The sequence below is a fragment of the Engraulis encrasicolus genome, chromosome 18, assembly GCF_034702125.1.
Source record: "Engraulis encrasicolus isolate BLACKSEA-1 chromosome 18, IST_EnEncr_1.0, whole genome shotgun sequence".
Taxonomy (NCBI): domain Eukaryota; kingdom Metazoa; phylum Chordata; class Actinopteri; order Clupeiformes; family Engraulidae; genus Engraulis; species Engraulis encrasicolus.
In genome coordinates, this window is record NC_085874.1 from 36,190,356 (window position 1) to 36,206,194 (window position 15,839).

The following is a 15,839-nucleotide window of genomic DNA, read 5'->3' on the forward strand; positions in this document are numbered from 1 at the left end:
ATTAATGATTGCATAAAACACGGTTCATGACCGTCTCATAAAATCATGACCATTATTGACAAATAATCTGAAGGTTTTGTGTGAATTCTTTTCTGGTTGACTTCGTAGAAATTGTTCAAATAAGACAAACACAGTTCACCACAATGTACATTTATTGTAAAAGCATCATCCGGTCATAACACTGATACAGCCAATGTGACTTGCAGGGCATAAGAACTTAGGTAAAATATACAATATATACACGGGGTATGAGAGGATGCGCTATGTGTGTGTGTGTGTGTGTGTGTGTGTACGCTATGCGAGAGAGAGAAAGAGAGAGAGAGGGAAGGAGGAGGCGCGCTCGGTGAGCGCCGCGCACCTCTGTCACCGTGTGTGCGGAGCGGTGGGAGGAGAGAGAGAGTGAGAGATGTATGTTCTATGAACTATGGCTCAAATGATTCTGCGCAGCGCTGCGCGCAGGACCGAAATATGAGATACGAGGAGGGGCGTTAAGCTTTCGGCTGATGAAGCGGGAACTTATCTTCAAGATAGAATTCAAGCTAGTCAGAGAATACTGTCCTTTGTCTTAAGGCTTTACAGTATGTGTGGGGGGAGGGAAAGGGAGCGTTTGGCGCTCTTTTCCGACAATAGCTTACGTCCTCGACTCAGTGACTCAATGGTTTAAAACACTGGTACGTGTATCTCTGTGAGTGGGTAATTTACATGTGGGTGCAAGTATGGCCTATGGCAATATTGCAACTAATGTAAACTAAGAATAGCGTGTGGCTATCTGTGGTGATGAGAGGGGAGAAAGAGAGAAAGAAAAGAAAGAACAGATAGAACAAAATAACCCAAAATAAAATATATCCCACTCTACAAGTGTGGATATTTAAACACAACTCCTCAAAGCTATGTAACAGTTCTAACTGCGTATCTTTGCCCAATTTCAGTGCTTACTGTTATCCTTGGTAGGAAGAGAGAGAATTCCTTTGATCTCTCGGGCGAAGTGGGTGTGCGCGTCGCTGTGCGCGCGAGTTTCCTTTGTTCTCCAAGCTGCTCGGGTAGACTACTGTCTGGGGTCCGAGCGATACCACGCGGTTCCGGCGCGAGGCTGTGATATGTCCAAAAAGTCTTGCTTCGTTGAACGGGGAAAAGGAAAGTGGTATTTCGTTGTGTAGTCCGATTGTCTTTGCGGTGCCGTCCTGCGAAGGTCCAGTGAGAAGGGCGGGTGCACGTAGGTCCGTTCCACGCGTAATAACTATACCGGCTGTCCACTCTCTTGGGGAACAGACAATCAAGCCTCAACCGAATCTTTCTCGACTCCAGGGAGGTTCCTTTGATTTCAGTACTAGTAAAAGATTAACAATTGTCCGTACAAAAGTTATCCTATAGCGCGTGAGTTCCTCGTGTGTCCTGACTCACTGCTCTCCTAGCAGTGTCCGCAAAAGTCAAATGCAATACAAACGAAAACCGGTTGAAGGAAGAAAATATATCGACTGTAGTGTTAACCGGCCAAGATAACTTACAGTTTCAATAATTTCTAAAATAGCCGTCCCTCTAAGGAGACGTGTTTCGACACGTCTCACATCTCGATGGGGAAGTCGGGCGGTCTCTCTATTGTTTCATACCTTTACCTGGGCTTTTATAGGTACAGGGGCGGGGCTGAGCCACGTATGTAATCTGATCAGGTACAGTAGGAAACAAAATGGTGTCTGTATTTTACAAAATGGCAGGCATTCGTAAAATGAGGGGAAATGAATTAAACTTTAGGGGTAATAACGCCTACAGCTCCCCCTTTTGGCTATCGAAGGGAGATTGCAGTGTCTCTTTGATAGGCACATGGCACTTTACTCCTGTTTAAGTTCATTTGTCCAAAAGTGGTAATCCAATGTTTGTCCATATGGTAATTCCACTGTGCGCTGGAGCGCGCTATGTCCATGATGCTGTGATGTCCAATGACGGTTCCTGTGGAGTATCCTTTGGAAAAGTTCATGTGATGGGCATATGAATAGTCCATGCAGTAGCACTCTGGGCTGAGAATGGGCATAGCACTTTGGGCAATAGATTTTATCTGTCTAGAATCTAAATTCAAACAAACAAAATCATGAAAAATAATAAAAGAGAAGAGAGAAGAAAGAGAAGGAAGTGAAGAAAAGGCATGGTGAGGGGGGATGGTGGAACCATGTGTCAGCTAGCCTAATCTTCGTGGACACTAAGGATGGCGGAGCTTTTGACGTCTGCAGCTGTCAATCACATAGCCATGTGGTCAGTGTCAGTTGTGTTGTTGTTGTGAAGGATGCCGTGGCATGAGGCGTGTATGTGGATACATTGTGGAGTGAGGTTGGAGAGATGGAGAGGCTCCATCTCACCGTGTGTGGGTAACAAACAAATGTAACATTGCCAAAAAAACTATAACTAGATATATTAATGTGAGTGCATTTTACTAATGGTACTTTCGTGCTGGTTTACCATAACGCTGCTGTTAGTCAGGTTGGCGCTGCGCTTTCCTTCGGGCCCTGAAGGGTATGCTTGCCTATGCACTGTCTAAAGCATGCGTGCGTAAAATGGGATCGCATATAATAATCTTGCATAGTGTGATGGGATGTACAGTGTTGGTTAGTAGGTGGTTAACTGTGACTAAGACTTATGATGCATATTTATGGCTTTGGCGAAGTATGCAAATTTAGTCTGTGAGACTGATGTCTGAGGTTAGTCTGTTAAGTCTGTCGCGCTATGGGACAGGGATGAGTCGTGCTGGACCCATCTCTGTCGCCGCTGGCGACGGTGACGCGGAGTGTGTGAATCTAGCTCGCTAGAGCTTTGATCAGATCCATCTGACGAGTCGTGCTCACTCGCATCGCGCCATGACTGTGCAGAACGGGAGTCGGACTCATGGGAACTGTGGTTAGTCCACTGGTCCTGATTATGAACAGGTTGGCGGTTGCGCCTTCTGTTTCGTTTACGCCTACGTGTGTTGTGCGTAATGTGGCTGTAATGCTGATAAGGGGGCTGTCCCCCTCTCGCTATAATGTTCTGCTGGTGGTGCCATTCGTTTTGCTGTGGGTTAGTCAAGTGTTGCTTAGGGCCATCTCTGTCTGGCCCCCCTTTATGGGCCGCTTCGAAGCTCGTCAGCCGGGGCTGTGCCGTGGGCTGATGGCATGGGTTGAGAGCGCACGGTTGAGACCTGTCTGCAGGCGTAGCGGCCTCCCAAATCATTTGTGCGAGTCGGCGCATTTCAAGCATCGTGTGACGTTTGCGTCTACACGCGACTTTAACCTCTGTACGAATGCTACCATGGAGATTGTGTAAGAAGAGTGATTGGAAGTGTGCATCTTCTTCTAAGCCTGGTGTTGCCCTACCCTCAAAGTAGGCTGTGTGTAACCGACTGAAATATGCGCGAGGGGGTTCAGACCTCTGATGCCTGACCCTCAAAGCATTGAGCACCGCAGACGGGTAGTCTCGAGGGCGCTCGTACTCTCCTATCATCCATGCGCGTAATTTGGGATAGCTATCAGCTATGTCTGGGGAAAGTGAATCCAAATCCTTGCGCACTCTGGGGCCGGATGTTTTCCAAATTAGTTTAACTTTCTCATATGACGTTGCGTCTGGTATGTCTTGGAAACATCGTTCTATTTCTCTGAAATAGTCACTCACGTGTCTGTTTGAACCGTAAGGGTCAAACTTCTCAACATCTTGTGCCAGTATATCAAGAACACGGAGTCTAGCTACGCGGGTCCTGTCTGCGTTAGGCGTGTGTGACCCATCGGAGCAATCTGTCTCTGAGCTGCTGTGACAATCGCGTGTGAGGGGTCTTCCCCGGGCTGCGACTGACTGTGGGGTGACTATGGGGACAATCTCGTTTCTGTCTACCTCATACACTGGACTCTTTTCCTGGGTGGCCTTCTCGCTGGCTTGCGTGGAATGGTCTAAGTGTGTCACCTGTATTGTCTCGGGATTCTCACGAGACGGGAGGAGGGGCTGCTGTTCTACAACATTCTTACTACCTATTATGGCTGCCTCCAATATGCTCATGCGATTAGAAAAGCTTTCTTGCGTGTGCTTAAGCTCATTTCTAATTTCATTGGCTTCTCTAGCTACCTTCTCACGGTCAGCTATGACGTCATGCACTTCAGTGCGGAGCTGGTTGATTTGCAATCTCAGCTCGTGGGATTGGAGCAAAATTAACATGCCTATTGCTTCTTGGCTATCGGCAGTTGATTTTGGGGCATTGACTTGCAATAGCGTTTTCTGAATTTCTAGCGTGCATTGTTCTTGACTGAGATTTTGAACCTTCAGTCTATTATACAACGAGACCTGGGTAAGGTCTGCAATGAGATCAGAAAGCTGCGGGTTTTGACCGCTTTCTTCTAGACAGTTAGAGGGTGCCATTTTGTTGGCAACAAAATGAATAACTAACTATGCCGGTAATTAATCTGTTAATTAATTTAAATTCAATTCAAAATAATCAAACTGTTAATTACAGTAATAATTAATTAATTCGGGGTTTACTAACTAACCGTTGCTGGGGTGTTAGTATGTTCTCACACTGTTGACTACTGTCTATACGCATCTGAATGTATATCTTAGCAATTCTCTAATGCAAACAGTATTTCATCTGTATTTGTACAAGTTCTAGAAGTCATTAAACCAGTCCTCACACGGGGCACCAAAATATGTAGGGGTAATCCCACATTAATTGGACGTGAGGAATATTCTTCCTCACGCAAGGGCACCAAAATATGTAGGTAAACTAACATTTATGGCTACGGGGACTATTCTTCCTCACACACGGGCACCAAAATATGTAGGGTCAACTACAATTAATGGGTACGACGTTAAATGTAAGGAAGTACTGTAATGTAATTATAATTACATTAATAAGTATACAATTCTTATACAGTTCCAAATATGTAATGTGTTATTACTATATGTGAGGAATAAGAGTATAAGAAATGATGCATGAAGAGTGTGTTAAACTCTTCGCGCTGGGTATCAATAATGTGTAGGTGTGTACTTATGGAATCGTCAATTGTCTAATTAATGATTGCATAAAACACGGTTCATGACCGTCTCATAAAATCATGACCATTATTGACAAATAATCTGAAGGTTTTGTGTGAATTCTTTTCTGGTTGACTTCGTAGAAATTGTTCAAATAAGACAAACACAGTTCACCACAATGTACATTTATTGTAAAAGCATCATCCGGTCATAACACTGATACAGCCAATGTGACTTGCAGGGCATAAGAACTTAGGTAAAATATACAATATATACACGGGGTATGAGAGGATGCGCTATGTGTGTGTGTGTGTGTGTGTGTGTGTGTACGCTATGCGAGAGAGAGAAAGAGAGAGAGAGAAGGAAGAGGCGCGCGCTCGGTGGGCGCCGCGCACTTCGGTTACCGCGTGTGCCAAGCGGTGGGAGGAGAGAGAGAGTGAGAGATGTATGTTCTATGAACTATGATTCAAATGATTCTGCGCAGCGCTTGCGCGCAGGACCGAAATATGAGACATGAGGAGGGGCGTTAAGCTTTCGGCTGATGAAGCGGGAACTTATCTTCAAGATAGAATTCAAGCTAGTCAGAGAATACTGTCCTTTGTCTTAAGGCTTTACAGTATGTGTGGGGGGAGGGAAAAGGGAGCGTTTGGCGCTCTTTTCCGACAATAGCTTACGTCCTCGACTCAGTGACTCAATGGTTTAAAACACTGGTACGTGTATCTCTGTGAGTGGGTAATTTACATGTGGGTGCAAGTATGGCCTATGGCAATATTGCAACTAATGTAAACTAAGAATAGCGTGTGGCTATCTGTGGTGATGAGAGGGGAGAAAGAGAGAAAGAAAAGAAAGAACAGATAGAACAAAATAACCCAAAATAAAATATATCACACTCTACAAGTGTGGATATTTAAACACAACTCCTCAAAGCTATGTAACAGTTCTAACTGCGTATCTTTGCCCAATTTCAGTGCTTACTGTTATCCTTGGTAGGAAGAGAGAGAATTCCTTTGATCTCTCGGGCGAAGTGGGTGTGCGCGTCGCTGTGCGCGCGAATTTCCTTTGTTCTCCAAGCTGTTCGGGTAGGCTACTGTCTGGGGTCCGAGCGATACCACGCGGTTCCGGCGCGAGGCTGTGATATGTCCAAAAAGTCTTGCTTCGTTGAACGGGGAAAAGGAAAGTGGTATTTCGTTGTGTAGTCCGATTGTCTTTGCGGTGCCGTCCTGCGAAGGTCCAGTGAGAAGGGCGGGTGCACGTAGGTCCGTTCCACGCGTAATAACTATACCGGCTGTCCACTCTCTTGGGGAACAGACAATCAAGCCTCAACCGAATCTTTCTCGACTCCAGGGAGGTTCCTTTGATTTCAGTACTAGTAAAAGATTAACAATTGTCCGTACAAAAGTTATCCTATAGCGCGTGAGTTCCTCGTGTGTCCTGACTCACTGCTCTCCTAGCAGTGTCCGCAAAAGTCAAATGCAATACAAACGAAAACCGGTTGAAGGAAGAAAATATATCGACTGTAGTGTTAACCGGCCAAGATAACTTACAGTTTCAATAATTTCTAAAATAGACGTCCCTCTAGTAAGGAGACGTGTTTCGACACGTCTCACATCTCGATGGGGAAGTCGGGCGGTCTCTCTATTGTTTCATACCTTTACCTGGGCTTTATACATACGGGGCGGGGCTTCGCCACGTATGTACTCTGATCAGGTACAGTAGGAAACAAAATGGTGTCTGTATTTTACAAAATGGCAGGCATTCGTAAAATGAGGGGAAATGAATTAAACTTTAGGGGTAATAACGCCTACATTACTATAACAGCGTGCTTGCTTGGGACTCATAAAAACTAGGGTACTTCGTCCGGATGTGCCTACGTCGCTAGTGATGCGCGTCCTCGTTGCCGAACTGCAGTGGGCACTGCACTGGGACTCACTAGTACCAAACAAGCGATTTAGGGTTAGGTTTAGGGTTAGGTTAAGGGTTAAGGTTAGGGTTAGGGTTAGGTTTAGGGTTAAGGTTAGGGTTAGGTTTAGGGTTAAGATTAGGGACGGTATGGACGGTTGTCATGGCGACGAATCAAACGTCGTCGGCAACAAGGACGCGCATCGCTATTGTGATGTAGGCACGTAATACCGCCTCCGGACGAAACAACCTAGAATTTCATTGTCCCGTGCTTGCTTACTATGACTTCATCCATGCCTACTGTACGTCCTCATGGTGGTAATATAAATAAATAATGAGACGCAGTTTGTGAGTGCGGATTTTTCTTCCTTAAGTTGATCCATTTTATCGTGCACCCATAGACTTTCGTTTTTCCAAGAAGTTGAGCGCGTCCTTTGCCTAAACTTGTACTGTACATCCTCCTCACCTATCCCAAAGTTTCCTGATCTTCTCCGTGTGCGTCTGCTCCGTCTGCAGCCGCCTCTGCACGGAGGCCCAGCGCAGCTCCAGGCCTGACCCCGGGGCAGTGCTGCTCAAGCCCAGGGGGCTGCAGCCTCTCTCTCTCAGCACGCGGCACTGATCCTGGACCTGCCCCAGCTCAGGCCGGCTCTCCTCCAGGAGCTGCCACAGACGCTATAGGAGGGAGGTGGGGAGAGAGAGCGAGAGAGAGAGAAAGAGAGAGAGGAAGAATGACAATTGTCATTGTGACACAGCACTCCACAGCACAAACGAACGAAATTGCATTAATGCCTCACCTGTGCAAGGGGGCAGCCCCCAACGTCACCTGAAAGGGAGCAGTGTGGAAGGACGGTACCATGCTCAGGGTACCTTAGTCATGGAGGAGGATGAGGGAATGCACTGGATAATTACAACCCCCACCAACCTGGCAGATCGGGAGTCGAACCAGCAACCTCTGGACTACAAGTTTGACTCCCTAACCGCTTACCCATGACTGCCCTTAAAGTCAGAGAGACAGAACGACAGACAGAATGACAGAAAAAGGCAGACACAGATAGGCCTTCTACCAAAGACGGTGAAGAAGAAAGACAAATAGAGAGGGAATAAGAACAAAAATGGCTGGTGCTACTCCCTGAAAGAGTGAATGAGAGGAAGTTGACTGGTACTGAGAGTGAGGGTTAGATAGATATATGCCTCTTTTCCACTGCCTGTTTTCTGGTAGGACTCACCCGCCACTTTTAGCTTTACGATTGAGCTGTGTCGCGCCTATTCGAAAAGTAAAATGTGGCGGCCGAGTCACGCTTTGTCGATCTGTAGGCCTACCAGAAAGCCAGCAGTGGAAAAGAGGCAATAGTAAAGACAGACACACGAAAAGATGGACAGAGAAACAGAAAAAAGACTCTTCAAATTCAATTTTAGGTTTGAAATCTGTCTCCGTAGTCGGACATATCAACAATGGATTGCATGAGAGGGGTAAAATGATGGTGAAAAGAATATGATGAGAAAAGAAGGATATTGAATAAGATATCTGGTTTTGCCTTTTATCCAAATGTTCGCCATATTCCCATCCACCATCCTTAATATCTAGCCAAACAACACCCCATCATCAGTACTAACACACGCACACACGCACACACTCACAGATACACCACAGCAGTCCATCCTAGATACCACTTGCGGTGGATATATCTCTCTCTCTCTCTCTCTCTCTCTCTCTCTCTCTCTCTCTCTCTCTCTCTCTCTCTCTCTCTCTCTCTCTCTCCAGCTCTATCGATCTCTCTCTCTCACGCACACACACGCACACGCACAAACACACACACACACACCAGGCCATTACTGAGTATCACCTGAGCCAGAGAGATGAGCTGTGGTAAATGCAGAGGGAGAGGAGATAGCTACGAAATAGATAGATAGGCTGAACACAGGAATAAAAAGATGACGAAGGAGAACGAGAGAGAGAGCGCGAGAGAGAGAGAGAGAGAGAGAGAGAGAGAGAGAGAGAGAGAGAGAGAGGGAACACAGAGTACAGCAAATACGCTATCCATCTCTTGCCAGATAATTTGATTTGGAATGAAGTGTGGTAGCATCAATAGAAAAAAAGAGAGCTAGAGAGGGCTAGATAAAGCGAGAGAGAGAGAGAGAGAGAGAGAGAGAGAGAGAGAGAGAGAGAGAGAGAGAGAGAGAGAGAGAGAAGATGAGTGTGGGTAGTAGAGAGCGGCTCTGTGGTGTACTCCCTGTTGCTATATGTCTGCCTCTCCCTTCATCTCTCTCTCTCTCTCTCTCTCTCTCTCTCTCTCTCTCTCTCTCTCTCTCTCTCTCTCTCTCCCTACATCACTAACCACTTAGACCAACAGGACCACATGCAGATCCGTCTTCAGAAAATGATTTCAGCTGCACCATTCAAATAATTGAGCCGGGATAGTGCATCTGAAGGCTCTGCATGCAACTCAGCAGTAGACTTCCCACAAGGGAACAGGAGGTAAAATATGGAGGATGCTGCCAAAATCCATTTCGCCCCGAAATTTCACGAAATAACGCTGAACCCAATCTGATCTGGTGGAAACATGGAGCCTCACCAATGGCATATAATGAGTTTCAAAATACATTAATGAAAAAAACTTTCATAGTAAAAAATGTTTTTTTTTTTGTCTTATTTTGCTATTGAATGTGCGGCCAACTGTTCTTGTTACTTGAAATGGGTATCCTGCCCTACAAAATAAGAACGCAGTAACTCTGAAAACTGCAAACTGAGAAAAAAGCCTTCAAAGTTTCCTATATGGCGAGACAACTGTGTTGTCGGTAAAGTGGTGGTGATACTTCCTGGTAATGCTTTTTTAGGATAGAAATTAAATGCACACAAAAAAACCCGAAAAAACAACATTTATGTGCAGGGCTGGACTGGGACAACAAAACGGCCCGGGCATTTTTTTGCCTCAGACCGGCCCCACATACCGATAATTAGCGGAGCGCCGCCATTAAATTGACGTAACTAATGTCTTCTAACGGAAAAAATCCTCTCTTTCAGGTACCAAAAAACGTTCAATTGTTTATGTAAAATGAATCTATGAATTGGTCATGTAAGCTGGCAGAAAACCTGGAAGTTGAGAGAAGAGAGCCCCTAACAGATGGGGATGAACTGCCCTTATCTGCACCCTTCAGTCAAGTCAGCTCCTTGGACACACACAAAGAGAGGGGGGCACATACTTATTCTAATGTTAGGCACATACTGTAGACCTTCACTATTGGGTTTGGAGCGTCTTGCTTCAGATAGTGGTTTAAAAAGGTTTGCAATGTACAGTCTGGGAGGCAAAAATAGTTAACTTCTGCCTCAACAGTCTGGCTTGACAAGACAAGAACAGAGGGATAAATTATTAACTACAAATAATACAATACTTAAACTTAATATTCAAATGTATATTTACTGGTATTCAGTTGTAAAGAAATCCTGCACACTGTCCATTCCTACAACAAACTTTTTCTGAAGAAGTTCAGATCACCGAAATGTTGTATTAAAGTTTGTTGGTGGAATGGACAGTGTTCAGGATTTCTTTACACTTGAATGACAACCCCACCAGCCCAACCACCACCATTTTTCTTGAAATATTTATTGGTAGTAACAATAATATGCTTAGTGGCTACTCACTGGCTACTCTACAGAATCACAGACAGCACCATTCCACCACAAAGACAGCAATTAGCACATGCCTGTGAATATTTTGGCCTTAAAAATTAGCAGAATGTACAGGAGGAATATAAAATGAAGTCTCAGGAATTAACCATAAAGTTTACCATTAATCTCCATTTAGCCTATCAAAACAAATCTATATATTTATCACATGGACTATAGAGCATAGGCATACACTTATAAATCATTGGTACACATTCAACTTGGAAAAGGAAAACCAAAAGAATGAAATACAGTGCATTGTCTCTGAGACTTTGTCTTCCTCAGGATAGGCCTATAAAAGCACACATCTGCTTCTATGTGTTAGTGTTGTCGTAATGTACATGGCAACTGAATATAATGCATACCACTGGAAAGAGGAGAATGTAAGATTTCGAATGGTACCCCACATGTGCCAGTTCACAGCCATGATGTCTATACAAACATGCATCAAAGAGTGTGTGTGGGGAAAACGATGTTTTGTTGAACAGCTATTTGCGATTTCATTCGTTATTACGCGTTTTTTTCGGGGCTTTTATCATATTTCTGGCAAATGCCACCCCCTGCCACCCCTTAGAACCGCCCTGCCCGAGGGCCGTCAACATGACACCGTGGGCCGCCGGTCTCTTTTGTAAAAAAATAAATAAAATAAAAAAAAAATTGAGGGGCGTCGGCCCACCGGGAAAATGCCCGGTATGCCCTACTGCCAGTCCACCCCTGTTTATGTGTCTTTTTGCCACAAAAAACAGAGTTACTGCGTTCTTGGCTGGTATTACTGCCACAAAATGGAGTTACTGCAGGAGTTACTGCGTTCTTGGCTAGTATTACTGTCTACTCCCAAACCATTCCCATTGGAAAGTGCAGCCGTAACTCAACAACACTGCAGTAACTTTTTTTGGTCATATTTGCACTTTCAAAATGATTTTTCTCTAAAACTGGACGGTGTTGACAAATTAGATAGTTTAAAGCCCATTTCCGATATATTTTTTTTTCCCGACCATTTTGAGTTACTGCGTTCTTGTTTTGCACGGCAGTATTGCAAAGGTGCACTACCCAGTTTCTCCTGATGGGGCACTGGTCTACTGGTCTTCCTGGCACATCCTGCTGTATGGGTAATGCTGTACATTTTTGTACAGATGGGCATACACAGGGCCGCTGACAGCTTTGGCCAGGCCTGGGTCAAAATCAAGTTAAAGGGCGCACGACCTAATACATATAATGTAATGGGAACCCAATTCTTTGTCATTCCCCCCGTCGGCTTCCCTCAGCGTATACACCGTACACAGTATATCCCTCCAAGTGCATTCATGTCAGTAGCCAGTCTCACCTGATGTGCGGCAAACTGTTCTTGTTACTTGAAATGGGTATTGCAAACTACCCAGTTGCTACCCAGTTGCACATGATGGGTCACTGGTCTACTGGCCCTCCTGGCACATCCTATAATGCTGTACATTGTTTTTACAGACGGGACAGCTTTGGCCAGGCCTCGGTCAAAATTAAGTAAAAGGGCCCCCGACCTAATACATACAATGCAATGAGAACCCAATTCTTTGCCCCCTTTCTCCCTGGACCCGGAACAACCGACCCCTTTGTCGTTGTTCCCCCCGTCGACTTCCCTGGGCGTATATATACATACATATATATATATATATATATCCATCCAAGTGCATCCATGTCACTAGCCAGCCAGTCTCACCTGATGGGCGTTGGTCCTCTCCTGCAGGTGTGCCTCGGGCTCCTGTTGAGGACTCCCCATGGGCATGCCGGCCTCCAACTCATCCAGAAGCCTGGCCAGGCGCCCACTCACTTCCTCCAGCTGGCTCCACTCCTGACCACCACAAGACATGATACTCATTTATTATATGGTGTGACGTCATCGGTCGAATGCTCCATTCATTTCAACGGGGCTCCCCAACGTTCGCACGTCTGTTATTTTTCGATAACGGACGGGTTGGTCTATAACAGACCGCTGTCAATGGCAGCAAGACTTTTCACTGCTAAAGCGACTTTTCAACAAGACTCTAATCAGCTGCTGTGATAGACTACACCTGTTGTCCTGGCTACCTAGCTGTTGCCTAGCGGTGTTCCACAACGGCACTGTTTTGTTTTGCGCAGCAACAATCTTAACATTAAATAGGCCTAAAGAAATGTCCCCGCCATGTGTGAATCATTTAAGTATATCCATATAATAAGCGGGTTAACTTGCGGCGAGTCGGTCGCTTTGTGGAATAGCAGCACTTCAGAGAGAACAAGACCCCTCCGCTCCGCGTCGGGGTCTAAAGATTCTCTCTGTCGTGCTGCTATTCCACGGTAGCGACCTTCTCGCTGAACGTTAACCCTTACATACTGTATATTTATACTTCAGAATTTTTGTTAGTCAAGGTGGTTTGGCATTAAAAGTATGTATGTTTTGGTAAACAAACTTTAGAAATTACATTCACAACATGAAATCTTTATCTTTTCAGGGGACATAGGTGAAGGTGGTAGTTGTTTCTTGTCAAGGTGGCCGCCTTAGCAATACAGTGCTGGGGGAAACCCTGCACTTAGCTGACACTTTTATCCAAAGAGACGTGGTTATTACTACAGGGTATTGGTTACAGTCCCTGGAGCAATGTGGGGTTTAGGTGCCTTGCTTAAGGGTACTTCAGCCATGAGTGAAGGTATAGAGAGAGGTAAGGGTGGGATTCGAACCTACAATCTTCTGATCTTAAAGGTGCCCTGTGTAATATTTTTTGGGAAATTTCCCTTCCATACAAGAAAAGGGGAGTCTTCTCAATGTCTGCCATTTTGAATTTCCAGAAGTAGACATTTTCATCTGCAAAACTTACTGTGCTTTGGTGATACTAATAAATATTTGTTTATTACTATGTCAATATTCACGAAAAGACCAATTTTGGAAATAGGCAGCACAGTTTCTATGCATAGCATCATTGCAATACCTACTCTGGCCACCATCCTTCACTGAACATGGGAAGCATGAAATCAGCATAGAAACTGCTAAAACTATTACACAGTGCACCTTTAACATTATTTTAACAAGACGTTGAAAATAATATGAACAGATTTGAGAGAGAGAGAGAGAGAGAGAGAGAGAGAGAGAGAGAGAGAGAGAGAGAGAGAGAGACAAGAGAGAGAGAGAGAGGGACAGAGACAAAGACAGGGACAGAGACAGAGACAGAGACAGAGAGGAAGTCAGTGACAGATTACATACGTATACAGTAAATGTGTGTGGTCCTATACTGTACCTGCAGGTTCCTCTGTGTGTGGCTGCCCTGGTCTACAGACTCCTTCTGCAGTTTGTCCACCTGCTGCCCCACCTCTGCCAGGCTCTGCAGCGCCCCTGGTGGCAGCCGCTGGGATACCACCTGCAGTAGGGCCCAGTGATGCCCCACACCCTGGAAAAACTTCTACAGGGGAATATGCACAAAAGCATACTGTAAGTCAGTGGTTCACTATCTTTTACAGCCAAGACCCCCTTTTGAACGATTTTTTGTCCATTAATATTGGGTAACACTTCCAAATAAGGGGCCATAATTAACAGCAAAGTAGCTATAACCTAATACTTTAGTAAGGGTTCATAATCATTACTTAAACGCCACATTAGACACATAATAATTGTTATTAATGCATATGTTAAGTATTAGTAAGCATTAGTGAGCAGTTACTTAACTATTAGATAACTATTGCCTTGTGTAACAAGTTCATAGCATATAATTATTTAACTAATAGATAAGTAAGGGTACAGTTAATAGTGAAGTAGCCGTTAGGGCATACTTAACAAAGGACCAAAATTAACACTTCCTTAATACAAAAGCAAGGCATAAATAATGAATAAATAATATATCAATATTGTTGTCTGTAGATTGCGTACCCATCATGCACTGCACTTCTTGGAGCTAATATTCTCAGACATTAACTTAATTATCACAAAGGAATGGTTTAGTTTCATTTCAGAACTATTACTCTTCATAATGTTCTGCATTTATTGTAGGGTTTTTTCCATTAAAACTAATAAGTGGTATATGAAAAAATTACATCTCATCACCCCACCATCATTGAGAAGAAGAGATTTGAACGTCGATGATAATCAGGCTAAGTTTACTATGCTATGTGCCAAGTACACTTCAGCTCACCTTTTGTCTGCTGAGCAAGGGCTGCAGCTGGCTGCGGCTGCATGGCTTTGTGTCCAGGTTGCGCTGCATGCGCTGGTTGCCCAGCTGCAGCAGTGCAGACAGGCCCTTCGCAAGGGCCTTCACACTGCCCTGCAGCTCCACCTGACACCCAGGCGAGCTGACCTGACCAATCAGGGACCTCAGCTCTCTGCCGTTTGAACGCTGGGGTTGTGCACACACAGAGAGACACAGGGACAGGCACAGCCACAGACATAGACATGGGCACAAACACACAGACAATCAGACACACAGACATAGACACACAGACACAGACACAGACACAGACACAGACACAGACACACAAACACACACACACACACACACACACACACACACACACACACACACACACACACACACACACACACACACACACACACACACACACACACACACACACACACACACACAAACAGGGTGTGACTTCAATAAACAAATGGGAGAGATGTCTTATAATGAACACATCTTTCAGTGTGAAAATAAGCAATGAGCTACCAATCACGTACCTTTCTGTATTACATTATATGCTGTAGTGTACTGTTTTTTTGCATCAACATATAATAATATAATACTGTATAATATAATAATATAATATATAATAATATAATATAATAATATAAATAATCATCAATATGTTGAACCTGGACACTAATGTAAAAAATGAAGTATGGGAGCATGGCCGAGGCACTCAAAGATGGACTGTTGCTTACCTGAGAGCTGGCATGACCCACTGCGGCTGAACTGGGGTCGTTTTGCTTGGCCACAGCGTCCTGTAAGAGAAACGCGGGGCTCTCCAGCTCCTGCTTCCCTGATAGGCTGGTGAGAAGGCGCGCCAGGTCCCCTTTAGCTGCAGCGCCCTCTTCAGGCTTGGCAGCCACACTGACAGCAGGTTTGTCCGCTTGTATCCTGAGACGAGAGAGAGAGTGACCAAGTCAGGATTAACAACACCAAAACAAAGATGGTTGTTTTTGACAACTAATATAATGAATCGACAGTCCGTTAGTGAACCTGAAAGTGAATCAAACTATCACTCGATCAACCTACTCACCCAACCAACCATTCACTCACCCATCCATTCAACCACACATCCATCCATTCACCAACCCATCCATTCACCTACCCATCCA

At 44.8% G+C, this 15,839-nt stretch overlaps 1 protein-coding gene across 1 annotated transcript in view; it reads right to left on the reverse strand.

The window, feature by feature from the left end:
• The window catches only part of LOC134468224 (nesprin-2), a 270,548-nt gene that overhangs the window by 99,842 nt on the left and 154,867 nt on the right, over positions 1-15,839 (reverse strand). Inside the window, exons 77-81 of the mRNA XM_063222166.1 lie at positions 15,423-15,618; positions 14,674-14,874; positions 13,786-13,947; positions 12,237-12,368; positions 7,346-7,551 (exon numbers count right to left, since the gene is read on the reverse strand). Coding sequence (XP_063078236.1) covers positions 7,346-7,551; positions 12,237-12,368; positions 13,786-13,947; positions 14,674-14,874; positions 15,423-15,618 — 897 coding nt within the window. The remainder of the gene's footprint in view (positions 1-7,345; positions 7,552-12,236; positions 12,369-13,785; positions 13,948-14,673; positions 14,875-15,422; positions 15,619-15,839) is intronic.